Here is a 25,505-nt window from a genome sequence, read left to right on the forward strand (position 1 = left end):
TTGCTTATGCAATGGGCCACCATTACCACCCATCAGCCGAAGTTGACGTTTTCTTTTTAGATTTCTAAAATTAAAGGGTCAGTTCTGGGTTTTAAGTGAAGCTTTGAAACACAAGTTGTCAGGTCCAGTTCACCAGGAGGTTTCAATTTTCACTGCGGACAGTGAAATGACACAAACTGCTTTTCAGTATTTTACTGTTTTCTGTCCAGGTTTTCCACGATGTCGCCTATAAAGCCAAAGACCGGAATGACCTGATCGCTGGGATCGATGAATTCCTTGATCAAGTGACTGTTCTGCCTCCAGGAGAATGGGATCCATCCATTCGGATAGAGCCACCAAAGAATGTTCCTTCTCAGGCTAGTATTTGAACTTTTCATTTTGAAGATTGTTTTACTTAAAAAAAAAAGTTTTAGCCTGAGACTGAATTTTACCTTTTGATTAAACAGGAAAAAAGAAAGAAATGCAACATTTTACCAAATGGATTAGTGGAGGGAGAGGAGGAAGATGAACACGGTGGTCATGGTGGTCCAGAACTCCAGCGCACTGGGAGGTAAGATACACATAAACTCTGATCCTTTGGTGTTTTTACCATTAAAATGTTTTATTATATATTGTTTTTGGATAATCTGATAAAGTGGAGCCAGAAAAATTGCATCTTCCTACAAATGCACCCGGCTGTACCAAACAGCTATTTCTGTGGAAACTTGAGCTCTAGTGACAGTGGATTGGTTTCCATGGTAACACCTTTTCTTCTGATATCTATTTGCAGCTAGACTTTTCCATCATCACACCAAGCTAACAGCTCAATAGGAAAGAGGCAGAGAGGGGAGAATAAACCTGGGAAAAACAGCAATGTTTTGTTTACATTTCTGTTTATAAATGAGTGAAAAAAACCTGACAGAAAATGGATTTTCATTTCAATTTTCAGGTGGTTCGGTGGTCTTGTTCTGGACATCAAGCGCAAAATCCCTTTCTACCTGTCCGACTACACTGACGCCATCAGTTTGCAGTGCGTTGCCTCTTTCTTATTCCTCTACTGTGCCTGCATGTCTCCTGTAATCACCTTTGGAGGACTGCTGGGCGAGGCAACAGAAGGGAGAATAGTGAGTTCAAACCGGAACTAAACCTTTGACTGGATAAAATGAATAAACATTCATATTGTATTTTTTCCAGAGTGCAATTGAGTCACTGTTTGGAGCCTCTGTGACTGGAATAGCCTACTCGCTGTTTGCTGGGCAGCCCCTCACCATTCTGGGAAGCACAGGCCCCGTGCTTGTGTTTGAAAAGATCCTGTTTAAATTCTGCAAGTATGTTGATCTGCAATCACACAAATGAAATGGCTCAGAAACCCCCGAGGCTCTTTAAATTGCCCGTTGCACCATGTTTTGGATTTAAATGTAATCAGCTTGCTTTGTAATGCATTCTCTGATCTTTAAATTTCATTGTCATAATACATTTCTCCAATACAGCGTGATTGTAACGATAAATAATCACATCTATTGTCTCTGGTAATCTCCTCACAGAGAGTATGGCCTGTCCTATCTGTCGCTGAGGACCTGCATCGGTTTGTGGACAGCTTTCCTCTGTATTCTGCTTGTGGCCACAGATGCCAGCTCCCTTGTTTGCTATATAACACGTTTCACAGAGGAGGCTTTTGCTTCGCTCATCTGTATCATTTTCATCTACGAAGCCTTGGAGAAACTTATCCACCTGGGAGAGATCTACGCCTTCAACAAGAACAACAACCTGGACAAACTCACCACATACTCGTAAGAGAAAGAAAACACTCCTAATTTGGGAATTGTGGTTTTTCAGAAATCCATAAAAATGATTGTCTGTGACATAATAGGCAATACATCTTTTTTATATATTTTTTGCTAAGCCCGCCCCATGCAATACGAACTAAACAATGGCCAGCACTAACCAATACCGTTAGACTACCGCTTACATACAGACGTCAATCAAAAAGAGCGCTGAGCGTACCTCGGATTTAGCAGAGTTGGCGACCTTTCTCATGGACAAGTGAGTCTTTAAATATATGAATACACAAAAAACATGAGCATGATAATTGTAAAACAATGTGTTTTAGCTCTGTTTTGTCAGCTAGAGGAGCGCGTTCATGAACGAGAGGTGCTGCCTTCTGTCGTAAATGCGGAAGTGAAAACAACGCCTGGTGTAATGCGCTTGTTAGCCACTAGATGGTGCCACCAGATAAAAAAAATAATCTGGACATCTCCTTTGAAGCAGAAATCTAGGGTGTTTGTCAATGTCAAGGCGCCTGGCCTCGTGAGGCGATGTCTTGAGAGGCCAGGCGCCTTGCTTTACGAGGACACTGTTCTTCCTTGGTCAAAGGAAACAGTTAAATGGAACAGACTTTCATCACGTGATCGTGGCTTCTGCTGCGGTCACATCACGTCATGTGACACGGGAGATAACGCCATAATTTTTATGTATAAGTTTTAATATAAATGCATAACAAGCCTTTTACTTTTTAAATTGTGTATATATTGGTTATATTAAATATGTAAGGAAGTTACTACATGCTAGCCAACGAAGCAGCAACTACTAAGCAACTAACCAACCATAGATAACTTCTTTGGATCTATAAAAACAATTCCAGATATCAGCCCAACAGCTACAGTTAGTTGACTTACATTTAAACTGGAAAATTGACCCCGAAGTAGCTGCTGGCTTCTGATCCACCATCCTTTAGAAAATACTGCGGTGTATTCTGGGAAATTTTTGGCCAAGGCCAGGCTACAAGACACCTCCCGTGTATCCTTGCTCAGCTAGCTAAACGGCTAACAACTTCAGTCGTGTCTTGCCAATCACAGCACTGTTGGTTTGGTGGGCAGGATGATGCAACAGAGCGGAACATCTGAGATGGCTATGGCCCATATGAAACTATGGACTAGTTAGACTTAGGCTTTTCTTTGAGTCAAGAGCAGGTAGAGGTACATACTGTGTCTTCGTTGATGTGTCTGCCCTGTTCACTGACATTTGTAGTGGTGAGTATGCCGGCCGTTCATTATCCTAAGCATGAAGAGACCGTTTGAAAGACAACCGTAGATTGTCATGATTCACGAGGTGGTGGGCGACGGTGGCACAGGAGTTAAGTGCTCGCCACATAATCGGAGGGTTGCAGATTCGAGCCCCGCTCAGTCTGTCGCTGTCGTTGTGTCCTTGGGCAAGACACTTAATGTATCTTGCCTGCTGGTGGTGGTCAAAGGGACCGGTGGTGGCAGTGCTCGGCAGCCTCGCCTCTGTCAGTGTGCCCCTGGGCAGCTGTGGTAAAATCATAGCTCATCCCCACCAGGGTGTGAATGTGTGTGTGAATGACTGATTGTGTTGTAAAGCTCCTTGGGTGGTTCCAGCACTCTAGAAGGTGCTGTATTCAATACAGGCCATTTACCATTTATGACCAAGGTCGGTTTATAGGTCGTGGCGAGACTATTGACCCTTTGCACGTGACGTCACGCCACTCATGTGACCGCCCCTTTTGCCATGATGGACGGCAAAAAGACCGTTTACACCAGTAGAAACTCCAGTGAAGGTAGTCAAAACAAGCCAGTTTGTAGCCTTTTATCGCTTTTATTTAGTTTGACAGTAAAATGGTTTTAGCTTGCTGCGTGATTGGCTGCACTAAGAGACGAGGATGTGAACTCAACTCGTTTTTTTCTTTTTAATAACTTTGATCAAGCGGACTAGCAGGCCTCAGATTTGCAGCGAACATGTTTTTATCGGGTAAGATTAATGTTAATTTATTTCACAAGGAAGACGGGGACAGGGATAAATGTGATATGTTTATACAAGTTATTGATAATCCTGATGGATGGGTATTTCACCACCCATTTCTCCGTCCACTGTAGTGTAAAGCGAGACGATTATTAACAATATTAAAGCTCCGATGTATGATTATGTGTGTTAAAATTACGTTATTTATTTATATGAGCGTCGGCGTTCAGAGATCTTCTCATTCCGGTGTGAGAGCAGCAGCTGAACCCGGTAACACCACCAGCAACAGAAGCTGGTAGTGATCCGGACTTTTTAAAAATCAGCTTTGGTGTAAAGTGAAACGCTGTTAACAACATAAAGTTATAAATCCAGAGGGGTGAATTTAGGCAAAGTCAGCAACATGTTTACATCGGTGAACAGCTGCAGAGAGAACGTAAGCTAACGTTGGTAAGCTAGTTAACACACCGCTCTCTATGAGCCCCCGCTAGATGCGCTACTTCTTCTGATAACTGAACTGGGCATGAACTGGTTGAAGGAATGCTGGAGGAGTTTTGTTTTTGTTTTGATCACAAAAACAATTTCAGGCTCTACTTTTCCCTTTGTTTAGTAATCGTGTCGCTCACTGTTTACATGCTTTAGCCGTCCACCAGGCTGGACCCACGTGATTAGGTGACGTCAGTGCAAAGGGTCAATATGTTCACAAATAAAGGATGGCTTGCCAACGCTATTGGCTACTGCTATACGGGAGTCAAAACAAATTGCATGGGGCTCTATGGAACAGGAAAATATTTCCTACATTATGTCATAGAACAAGGTCAGACTATCACTTTTACAGATTTCTAAAAAAATCTCTGGATTTCTGCTTTAAAGGATGTTTAAAACCAAAAAAAAGTTATTGTAAATGATATTTCCTGGCAGATCAGGTTTGATTAAGTTAAATGTGTGGCCACAGGTGTTCGTGCGTTGAGCCTTCAGACCCGACCAATGGCACCCTGACATTTTGGGAGGTCAACAATGTCACTGCTTCAGAAATCTACTGGGAGGCCCTGGAGGTTAAGGTACGCCTCTTTACCAACAAGTGAAAAAAACTGCATATCAGATCAAAATAGGTCAGAGAACTGCAGAACAAAAGAACTTCTCTTAAAGCGGCCTCCTTATCCAGATGGAGGAGACGAGATGAGATTTAGGACATGCGGTTGGATTAGGTTAGATTAGATTAAAACTGCACTGCATGCCATTATAAAAGCACATTTATGATGTAAGTGAATAGTTGTTTTTTGATAGCTGCAAAAGCTCTTGAATCTTGCTTGTTGCTGGTTAATAAGTCTGAATGCTTCCACTCTGCCTCCCTCCCAGGACTGTGTTGAGAAGCGGGGGGAGTTTGTGGGCCCCGCCTGTGGTCCTCATGGGCCTTACATTCCTGACGTTCTCTTCTGGTGTGTCATTCTCTTCTTTTCTACTGTCATCATGTCTGCCTTCCTCAAAGAGTTCAAGTTCAGCAATTACTTCCCCACAAAGGTACAAAACTTCATCACAGCCCAACAAGTGTGGGACTCGTGGGCAGCACAGTGCAGCACTACCCTCTAGTGGTTATGCAAGGATACAGCAATAAAAAGCATTTGGGAGCTTGTTGGATTACAATTCTGATTGTTTTAAAGTTAATTTTAACAGGTGCCATGTCTTTCAGGTGCGATCCATCATCAGCGACTTTGCTGTTTTCATCACTATTCTCACCATGGTCCTGGTTGACTACGCCTTAGGGATTCCATCTCCAAAACTTAAAGTTCCCAGTGTGTTTAAGGTGATCAAGAAATACTTATTTTTGTATTTAGTGGATTCTAAACATGGAAATATGTGAAACTAATACAGCATTAATGTTTTAACAGCCAACTAGAGACGATCGAGGCTGGTTTATCACCCCGTTGGGGCCAAATCCCTGGTGGACGGCTGTCATAACCCTCATCCCAGCTCTGCTTTGTACTATCCTCATCTTCATGGACCAGCAGATTACAGCAGTTATCATCAACAGGAAGGAAAACAAGCTCAAGGTACTTTCCACCTCCGGTTGATGCTGTCCCATCACTCATCTGGCTCCAAACTGAAATGTTTATCTTAATTCATCTGTGCCTCTCCATGCTCCTCAGAAAGGCTGTGGGTACCACCTGGACCTGCTCATGGTTGGGGTGATGCTGGGTGTGTGCTCTTTGATGGGCTTGCCGTGGTTCGTAGCAGCCACCGTCCTCTCCATCACCCACGTCAACAGCCTGAAACTGGAGTCGGAGTGCTCCGCTCCCGGGGAGCAGCCCAAGTTCCTCGGGATCAGGGAACAACGTGTGACGGGACTCATGATCTTCACCCTGATGGGCTGCTCTGTCTTCATGACGTCCGTGCTCAAGGTCAGACACAGCCCAGTTATTATGTTCTTGTGCAGCTATAAGATCTCACATGGAATGAGACTTTAGGCATGGCACCGCTTTTTCAACAAAAATTATTCTATATTTTCATATTTACAGTTCATCCCCATGCCTGTGCTGTATGGCGTATTCCTCTATATGGGAGCATCTTCTCTTAGAGGCATTCAGGTAAGAAAAAGGTCCAAATTGCATCCAATTTAAAGCAATTTTTATTCAGAAATACGTGTTTCTATATTAAAAATGGACTAGAACAGAAAAAAAAAACAGTTAAATAAGTTGCATTTCTAATTTATTTGTGTCAGTTAGGCCTTACTACATCCAAGAAAACAATGGTCTGTGCTGCTGTTTAGTTTTAGTTATAGTACATGTTGTAAAACTGAAAGTAAATTTCCAAACCGTCACCACAAGCTAAGGTAATAAATCTAAGAGGTTTTGATATTTGTACAAGAGAGTTTTGTATTAATTATTAACTCTGATGAGGACTTTTTATCGGATTACATTCAGATTGTCTGGCTGCCCAGATTAAGATAATAATAATAATAATAATAATAATAATAATAATTATTATTATTATTATTATTATTATTATTATTATTATAACAACAACAATAATAATAATAACACAGATAGACAGATAGATAGACAGACAGACAGACAGACAGAGACAGATAGATAGACAGACAGACAGACAGATAGATAGATAGATAGATAGATAGATAGATAGATAGATAGATAGATAGATAGATAGATAGATAGATAGATGATAGATAGATAGATAGATAGATAGATAGATAGATAGATAGATAGATAGATAGATAGATAGATAGATAGATAGACAGACAGACAGACAGACAGACAGACAGACAGACAGACAGACAGACAGAGACAGATAGATAGACAGACAGACAGATAGACAAATAGATAGATAGATAGATAGATAGATAGATAGATGATAGATAGATAGATAGATAGATAGATAGATAGATAGATAGATAGATAGATAGATAGATAGATAGATAGATAGATAGATAGATAGATAGACAGATAGATAGATAGATAGATAGATAGATGATAGATAGATAGATAGATAGATAGATAGATAGATAGATAGATAGATAGATAGATAGATAGATAGATAGATAGATAGATAGATAGATAGATAGATAGATAGATAGACAGACAGACAGACAGACAGACAGACAGACAGACAGACAGACGGACGGACAGATAGACAATACCTTTATTAGTCCCACACGTGGGAAATTTCATCGTTGCAGCATAGAGGACAGTACAGTCAGATAAACAGGTAAGACAAAAAACACATAATTTGATAAAAAACAGTAATATTTAAAAATATAGACACTAACGAAAGAAAACCACAATGTTCCTCATTCAACGGCCAGCTGCAATGGCCTCCTTATAAAATCTAACCGCTGCCGGGAGAAATGATCTTCTGAACCTTTCCCTCACGCAGCGTGGATGCAGCAACCTGCTACTGAAAGAGCTATTCAGTGCTGCCAGGGTCCGGTGCATGGGGTGGGAGATGTTATCCATCAGAGAAGATAGCTTGGCCACCATTCTCCGCTCAGTCACCACCTCCACTGGGTCCAGAGGGGCTCCAAGAACGGAACTGGCCCTCTGGATCAGTCTGTTCAGCCTTTTCCTGTCCCTATAGCTGAGATGCTGCTACCCCAGCCAACCATGCCATAAAAAATTGCTGAGGCCACAACAGCATCGTAAAAGTCTTGAGTGGTGGACCCTGGACTCCAAAAGACCTAAGCCTCCACAGCAAGTACAGCATGCTCTGCCCTTTTTTGTAAAGAGCTGCTGTTATCTGACCAGTCCAGTTTATTATTTGAATGAACACCGAGGTACTTGTAGGTCTCAACAACTTTAATGTCCATTCCTTGGATGTTCAGTGGATGTACTGGAGGGTGCCTTTGCCTGCGAAAACTACCACCAGCTCTTTGGTTTTTCCGGTGTTGATCTGGAGGTAGTTTTGCTTACACCAATCCACAAAGACCTGAGTCAGCTCCCTACACTCTGTCTCCCCGTCAGTAATGAGGCCGACTATCGCTTAGTCGTCTGAGAACTTTTGGAGGAAACAACTTGTAGAGTTATAGGAAAAGTCTGCGGTGTAGATGGTAAACAAAAATGGTGCCAAAACTGTTCCCTGCGGGGCACCAGTATTGCAGATAATTCTGTCCGACACACAGCCCAGAGTCCTCACACACTGTGGTCTATTCATGAGGTAGTCAAAGATCCATGACGTGAGGTGCTGCTCCACTCCCAAATGTTCCAGCTTGTCCCTCAGGATCTCTGGTCGGATAGTATTAAAAGCACTTGAGAAACCAAAAAACATGATCCTCACAGTACTTCCCTTGCCATCGAGGTGGAAAAGGGAGCGATGCAGAAGATGGATAATTGCATCCTCCACCCCAATGCCAGGCTGGTATGCAAACTGCAGTGGATCCAAAGATAATCTCACCTGAGGCCTAAGCTGCGTGAGGACCAGCTGCTCCAGAGTCTTGATTAGGTGGGAAGTCAGGGCCACCGGCCTGTAATCATTTAGATCTTTTGGATGTGGCTTTTTTGGCACAGGTACCACACATGAGGTCTTCCAAAGTTCTGGTACCTTGCCCAGCCTTAGACTCAGGTTAAAGATGTATGCCAACACCTCACACAGCTGGTCCGCACAGAGCCCAACGACACTTGAGCTGATACCATCCGGACCTGCTGCCTTCCTGGTGTTAATCCTCTTCAGCTCCAGCGTGACCTGTGTAGCTGAAACCAGCAGGCTGGAGCCGCGTTCTGAAGGAGCATCAGCTATCGCTGTTCCAGATGGTGGGTACTGCGTCAGAGGGGGCTGTACAGATGGAGTGACTGAAGCTGAATAATCAAACTTATTAAAAAATAGATTTAATTTGTTCGCCCACATTACCCCCACCCCCACCCCCCGACAAAGGGCTCTTTTCCTTGTGGCCAGAGATGTTCCTCAGGCTTCTCCAAACTCCCCTCACATCGCTCTGCTGAAGTTGATCCTCCATCCTCCTCCTGTAGTTGTTTTTTTCCTCTCTGAACAGTTTCCTCAGCTCTGTTTGCACCCTTTTCAGCTCCTCTCTATCACCCGATTTGAATGCCCTCTTTTTCCTTAAGGACTGTTTTTATCTGTGGAGTAATCCATGGTTTGTTGTTTGAGAAGACACGTACAGTTTTAACAGGTACAGTGTTTTCTACACAAAAAGTGATACAGTCCGTAATACAAGTCACCAGGCTGTCAATGTCCTCCCCATGATCATCACAGAACACCTCCCACACAGTAGACTCAAAGCGGTCCTTTAGAGCTTCCTCACTCTCCGTGGACCATCTCTGAACTGTGTGGGTGTCTGTAGGCACCCTCCGCACTAAGGGTTCATGCTCAGGGACAAGGTGCACTACATTATGATCAGATGTTCCAAGGGGGGGGGGAGAGATGACAAACTTTATGCATCTTTAACATTAGCATACGATAAATCCAATGTTTTATCGTCTCTGGTGGGGGATGTCACATACTGGGTGAAAGTGGGGAAAACGGAGTCCAATGATTCATGATTAAAATCCCCTGATATTAAAACCAGTGCTTGTGCAGATTGTGTCTGAAGTCTGCTAACTACAGAGAGGAGAGAGTCACAGGCAGCCTCTGCATTCGCCGAGGGTGGAGCACTCGCAGTTACGACGATAACATGCGAGAATTCCTGAGGGAGGTAATAAGGTCGCATACTCGCTGCCAGTAGCTCAATATCCCTGCTGCAGAGTTGCTCCTTCAATGTAATATGATCCGGGTGGCACCATCCATTGTTTACAAACATCGCCAGCCCCCTCCCCTCCCCTTCCCTCTGTCCTGTCTGCCCGCACTACAAATCCAGGAAGTGAGATGTTTGAGTCGGGGATAAGCGATGTTAACCAGGTCTCTGTACACATCATCATGCTCGACTGCCTGAATTCAGTCCGGTACCGAATCAGCCCAGCAAGTTCATCCATCTTGTTGGAGAGAGATCGCACATTCCCCATAGTGATGGAAGGTAGGGATGGTCTATACCGTTTCCTTCGTGGGCGATGACGCTCCCTCCCTGCTCGGCACCCCCGTCTTTTCCTCTTCCCCCGTCTTTTCCTCTTCAACTCTCCGGGGATGTCAGGTCTGTCCGCCACACGCATCGCTGCGGGTTTCAGTGCCAGTAGCTGCTCTCGGTTGTAAACAAGACGGCCACCCGCCATGTCGCCAAACACCGACGAAAAAAACAAACAAACAAAAAATACCAAACAATAGCCAGAGCGAACACTACCCAGTAGTGCATGTTTGTGTTGCTCCTAATGAAAAACCTAAAAAAAAACTAAGAAACTCAAGAAAAATAGTAGAGAATCAGAAGAAGCTCAGAAAGGAGCAGAGCTGCTGCAACAGGCTGCCACTCAATGGGGGCGCCAGGTGTGCCATGTAAATAATAATAATAATAATAATAATAATAATAATAATAATAATAATAATTGGTCTCTAGTGTGTTCCCAGTATTTGCAGTAGTTGAAAAGTTGTTCCTCTTCTTCTTCCAGCAAGCTGTAACTGAACATTACAATCAGAAGTTTTGTAATTCATTCAGTCTTATTTTTTTTAAATAGACAAAAGACAGGAAGAAACATTACAGCTCTTTTCCCCACAAAAACAGAACAAGACCTAAATGGTTCATAAATAAAAAAGTTCTAACTGAAGACTTGTATTTTTTTCGTATTCCCTGGCAGTTCTACGATCGTCTCACCTTGTTTGGGATGCCGGCTAAACATCAGCCAGATTTTATCTACTTACGCCATGTTCCTCTGAGGAAGGTGCACCTCTTCACCATCATCCAGCTCAGCTGTCTGGTTCTGCTGTGGGTCATCAAGACATCAAAGGCTGCCATCGTTTTTCCCATGATGGTGGGTAAACAGTCCAGTTTGAGGCAATGAGGTTCATGACTGGGAGGCACTGAAACCTCGGGGTATTCAGTCAATTTAGTTGTTTATTGAAATGTATTTAGATGGGCTGATTTCTCTCTTTTTGTTTATTTAAACTAGAAAATTGTGTATGATCTAATCTTTATTTGTACGTGAAGTTCACAGGAGAATATCTCCTCATTTTCACTGAAAGTCCAGTTTAGAAAAATTATAGTTATGAGTCGTAAACAGAACAACTTCGAATAAAGTTTACCCACTGGGAAAATAAATTCTATTCTATTCTATTCTATTCTATTCTATTCTATTCTATTCTATTCTATTCTATTCTATTCTATGCTATTCTATTATGTTCATTAGCTACAGACCTGTCATCACTACCTTTTTAAGAAGATCACAGAGCCATGTGTTTGTGGAGCTCAGCACTGCCTCCTATTTGTAGGATTAGCCTTTTTTCCCTCCTTCTGGGCGTGTTCATTGCGCATTTCTGGTTGAACCGGGTTGAGCATAAAGGCTAAACTTGTTTTTCTTTTTCAGAAAGACTAAATGTCACAAACATTATTAAAGCTGCAATAGCAAATATAGAAAACAAGCTAGCTTTTAAACACAAACACGGAACTCCCCCCCCCCCTCCTGTTAGCTGTCGTCCCTGGGCCACGTACGCTGGAACAGGAGCACTCGCTGCTGGCGGAAACGAGAGAGTTCTAAACACCACTTTTAGCACCCAAAAAACGATAACCTGATGGTCCGATGGTTGCTGTTGGTGTGAAACGTGTTATTGGCAGAGGTTTTTAGACAAATGCGAAAGAATCACTTTATTAACCTTTTCATTTGTTTTTAAATGTACAATATATTTATAGCTATTCTACGTTAGAACGTTTTTAGGAGACATGAAAAAATCTTTTGAGCAAATTTGTTTTCCAGATTTGCTATAGCAGCTTCAAAGCTGCAGTGGCAAATCTGCACATATACTTGCACGTCAGTGACTGGATGCAATTTGCTGGTGTAATGATCTGAAGTTGTATATTTATACACTGTAATTAGATCTAAGTATTATAATCAGAAGTGGTTGTTTTTATCATCAGGGAGTTTACTTAAACACTCTGTATTGATTGAGAGTCAAGAAAAGAGAGAGTTGGGATCGTTTAAGAGTCTTTAATTTCAATAATTATAAATTCTTACAATCTACCAGGACTATCTCAATGATGGATGCATATGGATTTGAATGTTATAGTGTTGGTGTGTGGGTGTGTGTTTTGTTCAGAATCTCTAGGCTGCCGTAGCGAATCTGGTTGTTATGACTAGGCTACCACGAGGCTTCAGAAGCTGATGACATGAGCCGCCATTTTGTGCCGTGACCACGTACCTATGGAGTCTCCCGTGTAGATCAGGAAATGCCAGGTCCTCGGACCTCGGATGTACCGGAGCTGGTGAAACAGCGGTCGCAGCACTACAAAGCCCGTCTGTGGGTCGGCTCCGGTAGCAGTCGGCAGGCGTCAGCAAGTTCACTCTTATTTTGAAGGAACGTCGTCTTGTTGGTTCAAACGACGGAAATCTCCAGCTTGACAGTTCTCAGCTTAAAGTAGAAAGTACAGCTGGCCAGCCTGTAACTTTCTGAATGATGACGATGGAAATCCTTAGGACCTCCACATGAACGGAACTGAGGTTAACATGGAACTGAGTATAAAGTGGCGTTGCCTTGTTTTATATCCCCTAATTGTTTACCAATCTTAGTAAACCGGATTGGACAGATTAATAAACATCCCAGATTCTCTCTACGACAGACGAAAGTTCTGATTGGTTGAAAACAATGTGTCATGCGTTTCCATGGTAATGTAGATCAGTCTGTCTGGTGCAGTCCTGTTTATTCATTAAACACATAACTCATGACATCTTTATTTCACAGATCATTCACCTGATTATTAATGATCAACATATGCTTTGATTAGTTTATCCCAAATAAAGTACTTTGATTAATCAATGGAAAGCGTTCTTCTTCTCTTCTTCTGTCTCTTCTCCTGGAATGTAAACATACTGAACCAAGCGTCCGACCTTGGCGATGTTACTGTGTGAAGGGGCAGCTGTTAAGGGCAGACAATTATAATATTCATAACGCTACACTGGGTTCCTTATATAAGAAACCCTTTACTGACTGGCTTAATGAACTGACCTGTACTGGAATGTTTACTTTGTGAAGTGCCTTGAGACTTTAGTCGTGATTTGACGCTATATAAATAAACTTGAATTGAATTGAAAACACATTCCTGATAATCGTCTTACATTCGGCCTTCTTGTATGCCATGCAGGTGCTGGCTCTGGTGTTCATTAGGAAATTGATGGACTGTATTTTTACCAAGAGAGAGCTGAGCTGGCTGGATGACCTCATGCCAGAAAGCAAAAAGAAGAAGCTTGAAGATGCAGATGAGGTGATGTTGAATTCACAACCCAGCTCATCTGCAAGCATATTACTTTCAATTTCATTTAATGCCAGTTTCAAAACGTGACTGTTTTACCTTCAGGAGGAAGAGGAGCTGAGTATACTTGCAGAAGAGGAAGGAGTCGTGCAAGTGCCATTAGGGGGGTATAAGTAAGTTGTTCTGCATTTTTGAGAGTTAAATAATAATAAAAATCATAATAATAATTATGATGATGATGATTATTATTATTATTAATATTAATGAACCACTATCTGTTATCTTTTTATTTTTGTAGAGGGATACCAATTATCAACATCACAGATGAGATGTCAAAGGGTTCTTTTGGAAATACTTGGAATGCCAACGATTAGAAAAATATAGGTAATAAAATCTTATCACGATATCACCATATTTAGTCTTTTCTTTAAAGTTATATTTGTCCTAATATTTTACAGATTTATTACAACAAAAGAGGAACATCTGGATGTAGATGCTGATTTGATTGTGCTAAAAGCTTCTTTCTTCTACTTTGTTTTCTTGCTTTTATTGTATTCTGATTGTTTACAACATTCATGCATAAAAGTTTGAAGGAAATATTATTGTAATGTCTTTTTCAGCTCTACATGTCTACTAATCTCAGTTTTCATGCTTTTTTATATTTTAGAAGTAAATTGGAGAAGAAGGTCAGTGTTGAGTCAGGAAACAACTCAGCATTATTAACTTTTGATTTTCAAACCTTCAAATTTTGTCTCTTTAATCGGTGTTTAAGTAAAAAAACGTGAAACCTGATTGTTCATAACTTTTCTGCTCACGAATAAAATGCACACATTTTTGATGTCAGACATTTTGAATCTCGTATCTTCTGCACATTTCTAAAAACCAAATGCAATACTCCTGTCTGCTAGAGCAAAACTAACCTATTCATGTACAAATAATTTAGTTATATATATTTTTGTGTCATGTATTTTATATTTATTTAGTGTTTGCTGTAAAATGTGTTCATTAAGGCTTGTAGTTTTTTTTGCTTTCTGTTGCAGAATGCTGCTATTTGTATGAAATGTATGAATTTATTATCAACTCATTGTTTAGCTCCAACACTTATTTCTGCATTGTTACACCTCAGAAGAAAAAAAGAGATACATTTAGGAAAAATGTGTTTTTGTTGACAAAGAAATATTTCATGTTATTGTGCAAAAAGTGATACATTTATATAAGCATTACTGTTTGTCTTGTCTGTTTGAATTAACAAAGAAACATTTAAGATATATTTTAAACGTATTAGTTAATTCAACTGGAAATAAACCAGTTTAAAAAATAGATACAATAATGATATATTTATTGTGTATCTTAGGGAAACAACTGACAAAAAACAAGGACTTCTGTAGACTTAGAGGAAATTCTGGACCACCATCTTGTGTCACCTTGTGGGTTGGAGGAGTAGGACCCAATACGCAGATATCCAGAACGACACGAGGCAGGAGAGGATGTAAAAGAAAACATTCTTTATTAAGAATGATTTAGACAAAAAACCTAGAATCTAAGAGGGCAATAAGCCACTGACAAGGACAATGGACCAACAACATACTGAGACGCAGGCAGGTTTATATACACAAGGGCTGGGTGATTAGGGAATTGTGCACAGGTGAGACTAATAAACAGAGAGGAGGAGCACAACAGAGCAGGGGAAGAAACCAGACCTAAAAATGGGGAAGGGAGCAAATTGAACCAAAGGGAGAATACTGACTAGATAACACTAACAGAAGACTAATGACAAGTGAGGTGACTAAGGGAAAACATGAGGGAAACCTGGAGGGGGCTGGGAAACTACAGGGACACAGAGTCCTGGGGGAACACCTAAGAGATAAAATCTGGAGTAGGCTGGGGAACACGAGACACGAGGAACACAAGGAGACACATAAGGAGAACCTAGAGAGGGATGGAGAACACAAGGTGACACATGACGGAGACGCAGAACGAAGACCATGACATCTTGTGTCTCAGTGTGTGTGCGTGTGTGTGTGTGTGTGTGTGTGTGTGTGTGTGTGTGTGTGTGTGTGTGCGCGCGACCTCGACACGCAATGCAGTATGGGTGGAGTACTTTAGAGGTAGGGGAGGTAAGGAGGAGGGGTATTCATAAGTAGTTTCAGCTCGTTACAAAACACATTCTGGACAGAGAAGATAAATGGTTTAAGAGAGGAGTAAAAGGAAGGCATCTATGTTAAACGGGAAAAACCAACATGAAACAGCGGAGGAGGCCTCAGGTTTCCCCTTTCCAGTACAATGCTGCGTTAATTCCAAAACAGTTTAAGGCTAGGTCACACCCTCTCCATCGAATCAAAACAACCATTCCTACACAATTGGTCCCAACGACATTAACAACTCATTTGGGGGAAGGGAGGAGGGGTATTCATAGGTACTTTCAGCCTGTTTATTAAGAAACAGTGGACAGCTACAGTTAATAGGCTTGACCCTCCCATGTCCCAATCAGAATTGAAAAATCTCGGATGAGAAGTGAAACGACTTCATGAAACCAGTTGCCTTCAAGTCCAGCTGCCTTCATTTAAACCCTTTGGATTACCATGACCTAGATTACTGAGAACCTTCACCAGCATCTGTCATACACAACCCTGCAGCAGCATGCTGTAGCTAGCGCTAACAACAAGCTAACTAACACGAGCCAACTCTGATTTGTAATAAGCCACAAATGTAAAATATCCACACTAGTAAGTGAGTAGTAAGTATATTTTATTTATATATCATTTATCACAGACAAAGAATCCCAAAGTGCTTCACATGGATCAAAACAAAATAAAATTAAGTCATAAAATCATAATGATCTCAAAACAGAAATAGAATAAAATCAGAAAAAAATAAAGTAATAAAATCATAATGAAACAGATTAACATCAGAAATAAATAGTGTCATACAAGAATAAAATTTCATAAACTGATGAAAGATTATTACAAGTTTGAGTTCAAAATAGGAAAATAAAAGATTTAGGTAAAAGCAGCTTTAAATAAAAGGGTCTTTAGCTGTTTTTTTAAAGACGTCCAGACTGTCAATGCTACGTAAGGATAAAGGAAGATCATTCCAGAGTGGGGGTGCAACAGTCTGGAAGGAGCGATCACCTCACCTTTTATATCTGGTCTTTTGAAGTTCTAGAATGTTCAGGTGGGTGGACCTGAGGGCTAGGGTTGGAGCATAAAGCCTGGTTTATGCCTGACGCATTTACTTTCCGCTTGGTGATGCGGCTCGCGGATAGAACGCGCTTCACACCTTGCAGCGTGGTTCATGCGGCTTGTCTCTGCGGTGAGCCAATGTTCTCCCTAACTGTAGGGGGCAGCATGGAGCTCTACAGAATGCATCCAACACTACACCATAGTAGAAGTTAAAATTACTGTTGTTTACAACATGGCATTCCAGCATTCTTTAACAGCGTCCTCGTCTTTTCCGACAGTGCGAGCTATTTCTCTCCAAGAATTATTAACAACATGTTGATCACGGTGATCTCTGAGAGCTGAATCATACAAATGTCTGTATTTACAAACCTCTGCCATACTAGTTCTTGCCAGTCCGCCATGTTTTTCCGTGTCCGACCGTCCGCGTGGTTAGAAAATTTCCTAGGTACGCGGTGCGGAAAGTTTGGGCCGTGTGGAGGCGCGGTGGAGGGGCGTGGTTGTTAAAATGACGCAAGTTTGCCGCGTGGAGCCATGCGAACCTCGCGGACGTGTCAAGCATAAACCAAGCTTTAGGCTTTAACAGTTCAGTAATATAGGGAGGAGCTTGACCATGTAGAGCACATGTGACAGACACAAGGCCTGCGTGCCAGATGTGGCCCGTGGATCATTTTATGTGGCCCGTGAGATAAATATCAAAAATATATTAAAACTGACCCACTGGCCGATTTTACTGCAAAGACTACAACTCCCATGATGCTTTGTAGCGTTAGCGTGGAGCCGAAGCGCCCCCTTCTTTGTGTTTTTTCCTGCGTCTGCTGCCGGTGTCTGCAGCTCCGCTGTCTCGGACAAACTAAACACTCCTCTCACTCAGCGCCCAGCTTACTCATCTATTTGCTGACGTTGAAGCCCAGAAACAGAGATTTTAACTGCTCAGTAATGTGTTCACGACTGAAAGAGAAAATTTTCCAGCTAACTACCAGACAGAGCTGATATAACTCCAGCGAGCAGCGACATGCTCAAATCAGAATGACTCTGTGGCTGCTGTAGTTTTTATTTTTCCTCCCCAACACACAACAACGTGGTCAAGCGGCTCAGACATGTTCAGCAGCACAAACCTATGAGAGCACCTGTTGCCATCTAATGCTGTCATTATTATGATGAAGATGAACAAAACAACAGGAGTCTCCTCCTCAGCAGAGCTCCTCAACCCCATGATGCAGGTATCTGGCTGGAACGGGTGAGCATCACAGTAAATCAGTGGAGCAAACTGAGCTTTAAATATTTTGGTTTTATGCTCTTTTTCTGCTCCAAAACAGGAAAGTTATCAGGTGAGATGTTGCATTTTCATTTAAGATAAAATTATATTTTTATTTTGTTATTGGCCCGTGAGAAAAGATTTAACCCACAGTAAAACAGGAAGTGGAAAGGCTGCAGATAGATGAATAGAATAGAAAATCCCTTTATTGTTCCTCAGTGTGGAAAGCTAGACGCAACAGCAGCGATGACACTTATTACAGGAGAAAAAAAGGAGAATAAAAAATATGAAAAATGAATAAACAAGAAAACAGAAATCCTGAATAGATAAAAAAAAATGCTGAATATACCACAAGTAACGAATACCACTGATGTGTTTTATTTAAAATGGACTTGCTCGTGTGTAATTTGATTATTCCACATTCAGTGTTAATGCAAAAATAAGTTTGTTTCCAAATTAAAAGGTTAAAAATTGCATATATGTTGATAAAGAAAATGTGCAAATTTGCCATCACTTTTTCAAAAAATATTAAATTTGGCCCACAACTTCGTCCCAGATTTTCCTTTCAGCCCAGTGTGAATTTGAGTTTGACACCCCTGATGTAGAGCATTGAAAGTTACAATCAGGATTCTAAAACGAACTCTAAAGTTGATGGGTAACCAGTGCAGAGACATTAGAATAGGAGTGATGTGTGCTCCTCTGTTTGCTCCAGTTAGGAGCCTTGCTGCAGAGTTCTGGACCAACTGAAGGTGGTCAAGTGCTTTTTTTGTTAAAACATGTGAAAATTGTGTTACAATAATCTAGCTGGGAGGAGATAACGGCATGGATAACCATTTCAAGTTCATGTTTTGACACCAATCTTCGCAGTTTGGAGATATTTCTTACGTGATAAAAACAGTTTTGGACCAATGTTTTTGAGTGGCCTTCAAGAGACATTGATTGGTCAAAAACAACACCCAAATTCCTCAATCAATCAATCAATCAATCAATCAATCAATCAATCAATCAATCAATCAATCAATCAATCAATCAATCAATCAATCAATCGATCAACCAATCAATCAACCAACCAATCAATCAAACAAACTTTATTTATATAGCACTTAATCATACAATACATGAAACTCAAAGTGCTTAACAAATTAAAAAGGCCCCGCATACCCACATTCCCTCCCATCCCCAGAATTTTAAAAACAGTCTGACAAGAAAAACCCCGTCACAACACTATCCTCCAGCACACACACACACACACACACACACACACACACACACACACACACACACACACACACACACACACACACACACACACACACACACACACACACACACACACACACACACACATGCCCCCCCCCCCTGGATAAAACACAGTGGATTGAGATCAGATGAGCCAGACCAGCTAAGATAAGGATAAGGAAACGCCATCGGGGGAGCCATCCGCCTCAACAGCAGTAGATCCACAGCAGCAGCCGAGGCACCAACACAGGGCGCCCAGGGCAGGGAGGGCGGAGACCTCCACCTCCACCCAGGCACACCTGGAAAGCACCCAGGCCACCACAGCTGACCACCGCCCCCGGGGCAGAGGGCACCCACAGAGGAAACACTGGGAAAAAGGTTAAATTAAGGTTAAAATATAAAATCATAATAGCTAAAATGAGAATTTTAATATAAAAAGTGATATAGATATTAAAATAATGTTGATCATAAATCTTTAGTAAAAAACTCAGTTTAAAAATAGCACGTATAAAGAAAGAATACATAAACAAGTAAATAAATAAATAAATAACTTAATTAATTCATTCATTTATTTAAAAAGTGATAGTAATCAGTTAAGAGCTAAGCTAAAAAGATGGGTCTTGAGCCTGTTTCTAAAAGCATGAATGTTCTCTGCGGCCCTGAGGTCCCCTGGCAGCTCGTTCCAGAGGCGAGGACCGTGGTAGTGGAAGGACGCCTCGCCGTGAATATGTGTCCTGACTTTAGGGATGACAAGGAGATGGCTGCCAGAGGAGTATAGAGACCGTGTGGGTTCAAACGGTATAAGTAGTTCTGAAAGATAAGAAGGCTCAAGACTGTTAAGACACTTACAAACCGTTAAAAGTATTTTAAAATCGATCCTGAAACATACGGGGAGCAAATGCAGTGATTCTAAAACTAGAGTGATGTGCTCCCGCCTCCTGGTCTTCGTCAGGACACGTGCAGCTGAGTTTTGTAATAGTTGTAGACATGAAATCCTCTTTTTGGGAAGACCAGGAAGCAGGGCATTACAGGAGTCTATCCTACTGGTGATAAAAGCATGCATCGTCAGCGTCTCCGTATTGGCCCGAGAGAGAATGGGGCGGACTCTGGCGATGTTCTTTAGATGAGAAAAACCTATAAATCTTCAGAAGGGCCGTCTCGGTGCTGTGGTTCACCCTAAAACCAGACTGAATTTTTTCTAAGACATTATGGGTGTTGATAAAATCATTAAGTTGAATTAAAACAAGCTTTTCTAAAATTTTGCTTAAAAATGGTAAGTTAATTAATGGTAAGTCTAAATTGTTCTTCTTCAGCAGGGGCCTCACCACCGCCCGTTTAAAAGTGGCAGGAAACACCCCCGTCTGAAGGGAGCAATTCATCATAGTTAAAACCTCATCTCTAAAAGAATCTTAAAATTGTTTATAAAAACCTAGTGGGAAGAGGGTCCAAGACACATGTGGTGGGTCTCACTGAGGAGGAAACTTTATCAAGACTCAGCTTCAGCCAGAATAAAACTGTCCAGTGTTTCCTCAGGTAGACACACACTCTCAGATGTGTCTTAAACCATGTTACGTTGAGAGGATAAAATATTACATCTGATGATGTCTACTTTCCCTCTGAAGTGGGCTGCAAACTCCTCACAGAGAGTGTTTGAGGGGGTTTTCTGAGTTGAATTAGAGAATATTATTGATTGTGGAGAAAATAATTTTAGGGTAATTTTTATGGTCTGAGAGGATTTTGGAAAAGTATGCGTTTCTTGAATCCTTACGGCATTATTGTATGTTTTAGTAGTTCTGAATATATCTGATGATTTATTGTTAATTTGTTTTTCCTCCATCTCCTCTCCGCCACTCTGAAGTTTCTCTTTAGTTTTCTTAGGTTTTCATTTCTCCAAGGTGATGTATGATTTGACTGTAAGTTTTTGGTTTTGAGTGGAGCAAGCAAGTTAAGAGCTGACTCAAGTCTTCTGTTAAAATCACTGATAAAATCACAAGGGGTGGAAACGTTAGTTGGAGGGATATTGTTAAAAGCTTCAAGAAAACCAGCAGCCACTTCAGGGGTTAGATGACGCTTCCTTACATTTCTCACAGAGGGCCCGCACTGGATAACGCTGGTGATGTTAAAAAATATGCAATAGTGATCGGACACTGCCAAGTCGACAACAGAGGACACACCAGTGGACAGGCCATACGTGATGACCAAGTCCAGGGTGTGTCCTCTGCTGTGAGTTGGCTGCATGACACGTTGGGTAAAATCCATATACTTCAAATTTCTTAAGTCCGTCTTGACGGAAGAGGATAAATGACCAAGTTGTTGACTAATCAGGGGAACCATGCTCTCAGGGGCCATGATAAGACATTCAGTCTTTTCAGAGTTTAACTGAAGGAAGCTATCTTCTAGCCAGCTGGTGATAGCTGATAGACACTAGTACTTCAGAATCCTTAAAGGAGCAGTACAGCTGAATGTCATCTGCATATAGGTGATAAGAGACATTATGCAAATAATCAATGATCTGTCCAAGAGGGTGTCTGTACAGTAGAAACAACAGTGGACCCAAATCAGAGCCTTGGGGTACCCCGCAGAACAGATCGGTAGAATCTGACTTGATTTGGATTATACAGACACTTCAACTTCTCTTAGAAAGGTACGATCTAAACCAGTCTAGAACAGTTCCAGAGATTCCCACTGAGTCACGAAGTCTGTTAATTAAGGTGCTGTGATCAACAGTGTCAAAAGCTGCAGAAAGATCTAACATTACTAATTCTGTGAATTCCCCGTTGTCTGCAGACATCATGATGTCACTGGAAACTTTAAGCAAAGCTGTTTCTGTTGAATACTTTTTATGAAAACAAGACTGGAATTTGTCAAAACTGTTGTGTAGTTCCAGAGAAGTAATGAGTTGATCTGCCACAACCTTTTCCAATATTTTAGAGATAATGGGTCATTTAGAAATGGGTCTGTAATTTTTAGACTGAGTCCAAACTTGGTTTTTTAAGGACGGCTTCAACAACTGCATGTTTGAAAACAGATGTTACAGAGCCAGATTGTAGGGATACATTAATAAAGAATACAATGCATGGGCCAGTTTGGTCAAACATCCTGATGAACAAGATGGTAGGAATGAAATCAGCATCAGAATGTTGAACATCCGCCCTCACCCAAACTACAGGAAGTCCAGAACGCAGCCAGGTCTCTTTCAAACACAGACGCTGTCATCACTCTCATTCTGGCCGATCCTCACTGACTTCCTGTGCACTTTCGAATGAAATACAAGTTTTAACTTTTGCCTCCAAAGCCCTGAATGGTCTAGTCCCCCTACACTTGTCAGAGCTGCTCACCCCCTACATACCCTCCATGTCACTGAGGTCTGCTGACCATCTACTGCTCCACGTTCCCAAAATGAGATATAAAGTTTGTGGGGAGCGTGCCTTAGCGGTTGCTGCCCCAGACTCATGCACGCCCTCTGGTGGTACGCCAGGCTTCTTCACTGGCTTAGTTCAAATCCAGCCTAAAGACACATTTCTTTCATTTAGCTTTTGGCCAATGATTGTTCTTTCATGCTATGCTTCTGTTTTATTGGCTGTTTTATCTTTCTGTTTGATCTTAGGTGTTTTTATTTTATGATGGTTTTTATTTGTGTTTTATGTGTGCGAAGGTTTAAATAGGTTTAAACGCTTTTACTCTGTGCAGCACTTTGGTCAGCTGACATGTTGTTTTTAAACGTGCTACACAAATACATTAGGATTGGATTTAGATCTTTGCTTCGCTGCTCGAGAGCAAAAGAGGGAAACTTTTCCAGATAAGAGCTTTAATCTTGCTCACTTGTTAAATAGGTGTTGTTTACAGTTGTTTTACGCTTACTCCCAGTATTTTCTTCACTGTTTTTTTCTTTTCCAGATAAAAAAAACATGAGCTAAATAAAATATCTTTATCAATGCAATGTTCTGAGATTGCATCATTAATTTTTCTACAACATCTTTCCACGACTTTATAAAATCATTCTGTATCACCAAGCTGTATTTTCTTCCTCTCCTTGTTTGGACTCTGATCACACATTAAACGAACTGTCAGCTGATTAGACAGCTGCACCACCTGAGTTGGACGGCGTGAACGCGGCCAAGCACCGGTGCCAGCTCCTAACCCTCTTAGATTTGGCCCACCAGCAGACAGGAGTGGGCAGAGGTTCCCTTCTGCAATCAGCAGATGGTTTGATGTGAGGCAGATGACAGCTGAGAGAGCTGGACTGTCCCAGAGCGCGTCACGCAGCTGGCCCATGAGAGACTGTTTTGTCTCACAATCGGGAGGAAAAGAGACAAATAAAAAAGCATGTCGACCCAGTCACTCATCCCAGTGAGTCTGAGCTGATTGACATGATTTCCTTTTATTCATCATCAGTCAGATCATCACGGGAGAACCCATCTCCAGCGAGCAGCTGACAGGTGAAACACGTCGCTGCAGAAACCCCACGGCATATTTCTGCTTGGGGAGACATGCATTTACTTATTTTTGTTCTCCCTCCATGAAAAAGAGGAAGTAAAAATGTTAACTGTAACACTGATTATACAATAAAACTCTTGTGTATTCATTTACTTTATTCTTTTTAAGAAGTTGAACATACAAATCATGTCTTCTGATTCATTTAGAATAAAGGAAACTCAGTTTTGTGTCAATAACATTCTTTGATTCATACAAATTTATTTAAACAAAAGAATAAAAATGACAACATGTGGGAAAAAGAGATATATTTTAATTGTTTTGTCGAACATTAAGGCTTCTCGTGAAGGAGGATTTAATAGTCTCGACATAAATATGTGGAGTACAGATTATGCAACATATACTGGCACACAATTAGTGCTGCAAGTAGCTGCATTATTTTAAAAAAGGGCAATGGCAGGAAGAGTGGAGCAGGGAGTTTAGTCTCTTCTGCCTCGGCCGGTTTTCAGCCATGAGACAAACTCTTTGGCTGCCTGGTCCTGCAGGTAGGAGCTCACATCGCTGGTGTAGGTCCCGTCTGCGTGGCGTCTGAGCACGCTCCTGCAGAACAAAACAGCAGAACTTCCTTAAAAACCCCAAGACTCATATCCATAGTAGAAAGTAATCCAGTTTAGGTGGATTGTATCTCTGATCCTTCAAGGGTGGATCCTATGTGTCCTGTTATACGCCTGATCCACTCACCCGTTCCTTTTGGAATTCTTCAGCTACTGGACAAAGTCTTGTGCTCTCCTTGTCTCCAGATATTTACTGTAGTCATTGGAAAAGGTTCCCTCTGAGTGCCTCTTCACATTTGGGAAATCAATTGGATCACTGAACATTGAGTTTTCACTCAATGACCTATGAGTGACCCAGAAAGGAAACACGCCCTCGGTATGTGTGCAATTTCTGGTTTTTTCAGGTTAAACTGGAATATGATAAAAAGGCCTGCTTTCAAAGTACTTAATTCTGCATCAGAACTTTGATTTTGGGCTAAAGCTTCTCATCAGTCGGTAAATATTTACATGATTTTATACTTTATGTAAATTATTTATCTAAATGAAAGAGTTTAATTGCACAGATTGTCATATTTCTGAACATTTAAAAATATTTTGCATTTGCATCAATATTTAAAGCAGATCTGGAATATTTTATCAATCGCATCAGTTTTTAATTAATAAAATATACCTTAATGGAATATTTCACACAATCCCAATTAGATAAAATGTTTGAAAATCAGCTTAAATGTTGCTAACTAATTCAAATCTGTGCAGAATAAATAAGTCATGAACATTGCAACATTTTAAGCTACAGTACTGTTAATACCTGCATAGAATATATGATTAAAAATGTTAAAAAGTTGGTTTTACCCAGATGTTCGGTCGGCGTCCTGGACAGGCACCTGCCAGCTGCTTTGTATGAGGATGAGGAGCAGGACTCCAGCGAGAGACTGAGCACTTCTCATTATTTGAGCCTCTAAAAAAATAAAGAAAAACAGAAAAAAAGAGACTTTAACATAAAGCTAATTTTTAGTTACAGTTTTGTAAATTATTTTAATTTTTAGAACAAAAATTCTCACCTTTTCAGACGATTGCTTGGAGAGGAAGTTTTGGTTTGCATCGACTGGCGTCCTCCTTCTCTTGGGCTTCTGGAGCCTTTTCACGGTCTCCTCCTTATATAGTGGAGCTGGGGGTTCTCTCAGGTGACTTCCCCCGTCACAGGAACCTGAGGATATTTTCTGCTGCACTCAAATCATTAGTCACAGCTTCCGGCTCAGTCCCTTGAATGTGTTTAACTTTGGTTAAAAAGTGACAACGTGACAGCTGGATGGTGGAGC

The 25,505-nt window shown here is 41.3% G+C and overlaps 2 protein-coding genes across 4 annotated transcripts in view; one reads left to right on the forward strand and one right to left on the reverse strand.

Annotated features, from left to right (window-relative positions):
- slc4a10b (solute carrier family 4 member 10b) overlaps positions 1–14,745 on the forward strand; it is a 41,349-nt gene extending 26,604 nt beyond the window's left edge. For all 3 annotated transcript variants that reach the window (XM_015966577.3, XM_054746979.2, XM_015966578.3), the window contains 16 exons: positions 210–356; positions 447–550; positions 929–1,103; positions 1,174–1,307; positions 1,524–1,769; positions 4,688–4,793; positions 5,092–5,253; positions 5,423–5,536; positions 5,622–5,783; positions 5,880–6,131; positions 6,249–6,317; positions 10,920–11,093; positions 13,415–13,534; positions 13,628–13,695; positions 13,821–13,906; positions 13,981–14,745. In XM_015966577.3, the coding sequence (XP_015822063.1) occupies positions 210–356; positions 447–550; positions 929–1,103; positions 1,174–1,307; positions 1,524–1,769; positions 4,688–4,793; positions 5,092–5,253; positions 5,423–5,536; positions 5,622–5,783; positions 5,880–6,131; positions 6,249–6,317; positions 10,920–11,093; positions 13,415–13,534; positions 13,628–13,695; positions 13,821–13,896 (2,109 nt within the window). In that variant the 3' untranslated portion in view covers positions 13,897–13,906; positions 13,981–14,745. The remainder of the gene's footprint in view (positions 1–209; positions 357–446; positions 551–928; positions 1,104–1,173; positions 1,308–1,523; positions 1,770–4,687; positions 4,794–5,091; positions 5,254–5,422; positions 5,537–5,621; positions 5,784–5,879; positions 6,132–6,248; positions 6,318–10,919; positions 11,094–13,414; positions 13,535–13,627; positions 13,696–13,820; positions 13,907–13,980) is intronic.
- A 9,025-nt stretch (positions 14,746–23,770) lies between these two features.
- On the reverse strand, positions 23,771–25,372 carry gcgb (glucagon b). The gene is given in 4 exon segments (XM_015966575.3): positions 23,771–24,232; positions 24,374–24,529; positions 25,039–25,144; positions 25,248–25,372. Coding segments are annotated over 3 exon segments (372 nt in total). The 5' UTR covers positions 25,134–25,144; positions 25,248–25,372; the 3' UTR covers positions 23,771–24,111.
- Positions 25,373–25,505: the final 133 nt, after the last annotated feature.

The sequence above is a fragment of the Nothobranchius furzeri genome, chromosome 14 (genome assembly GCF_043380555.1).
Source record: "Nothobranchius furzeri strain GRZ-AD chromosome 14, NfurGRZ-RIMD1, whole genome shotgun sequence".
Classification (NCBI taxonomy): domain Eukaryota; kingdom Metazoa; phylum Chordata; class Actinopteri; order Cyprinodontiformes; family Nothobranchiidae; genus Nothobranchius; species Nothobranchius furzeri.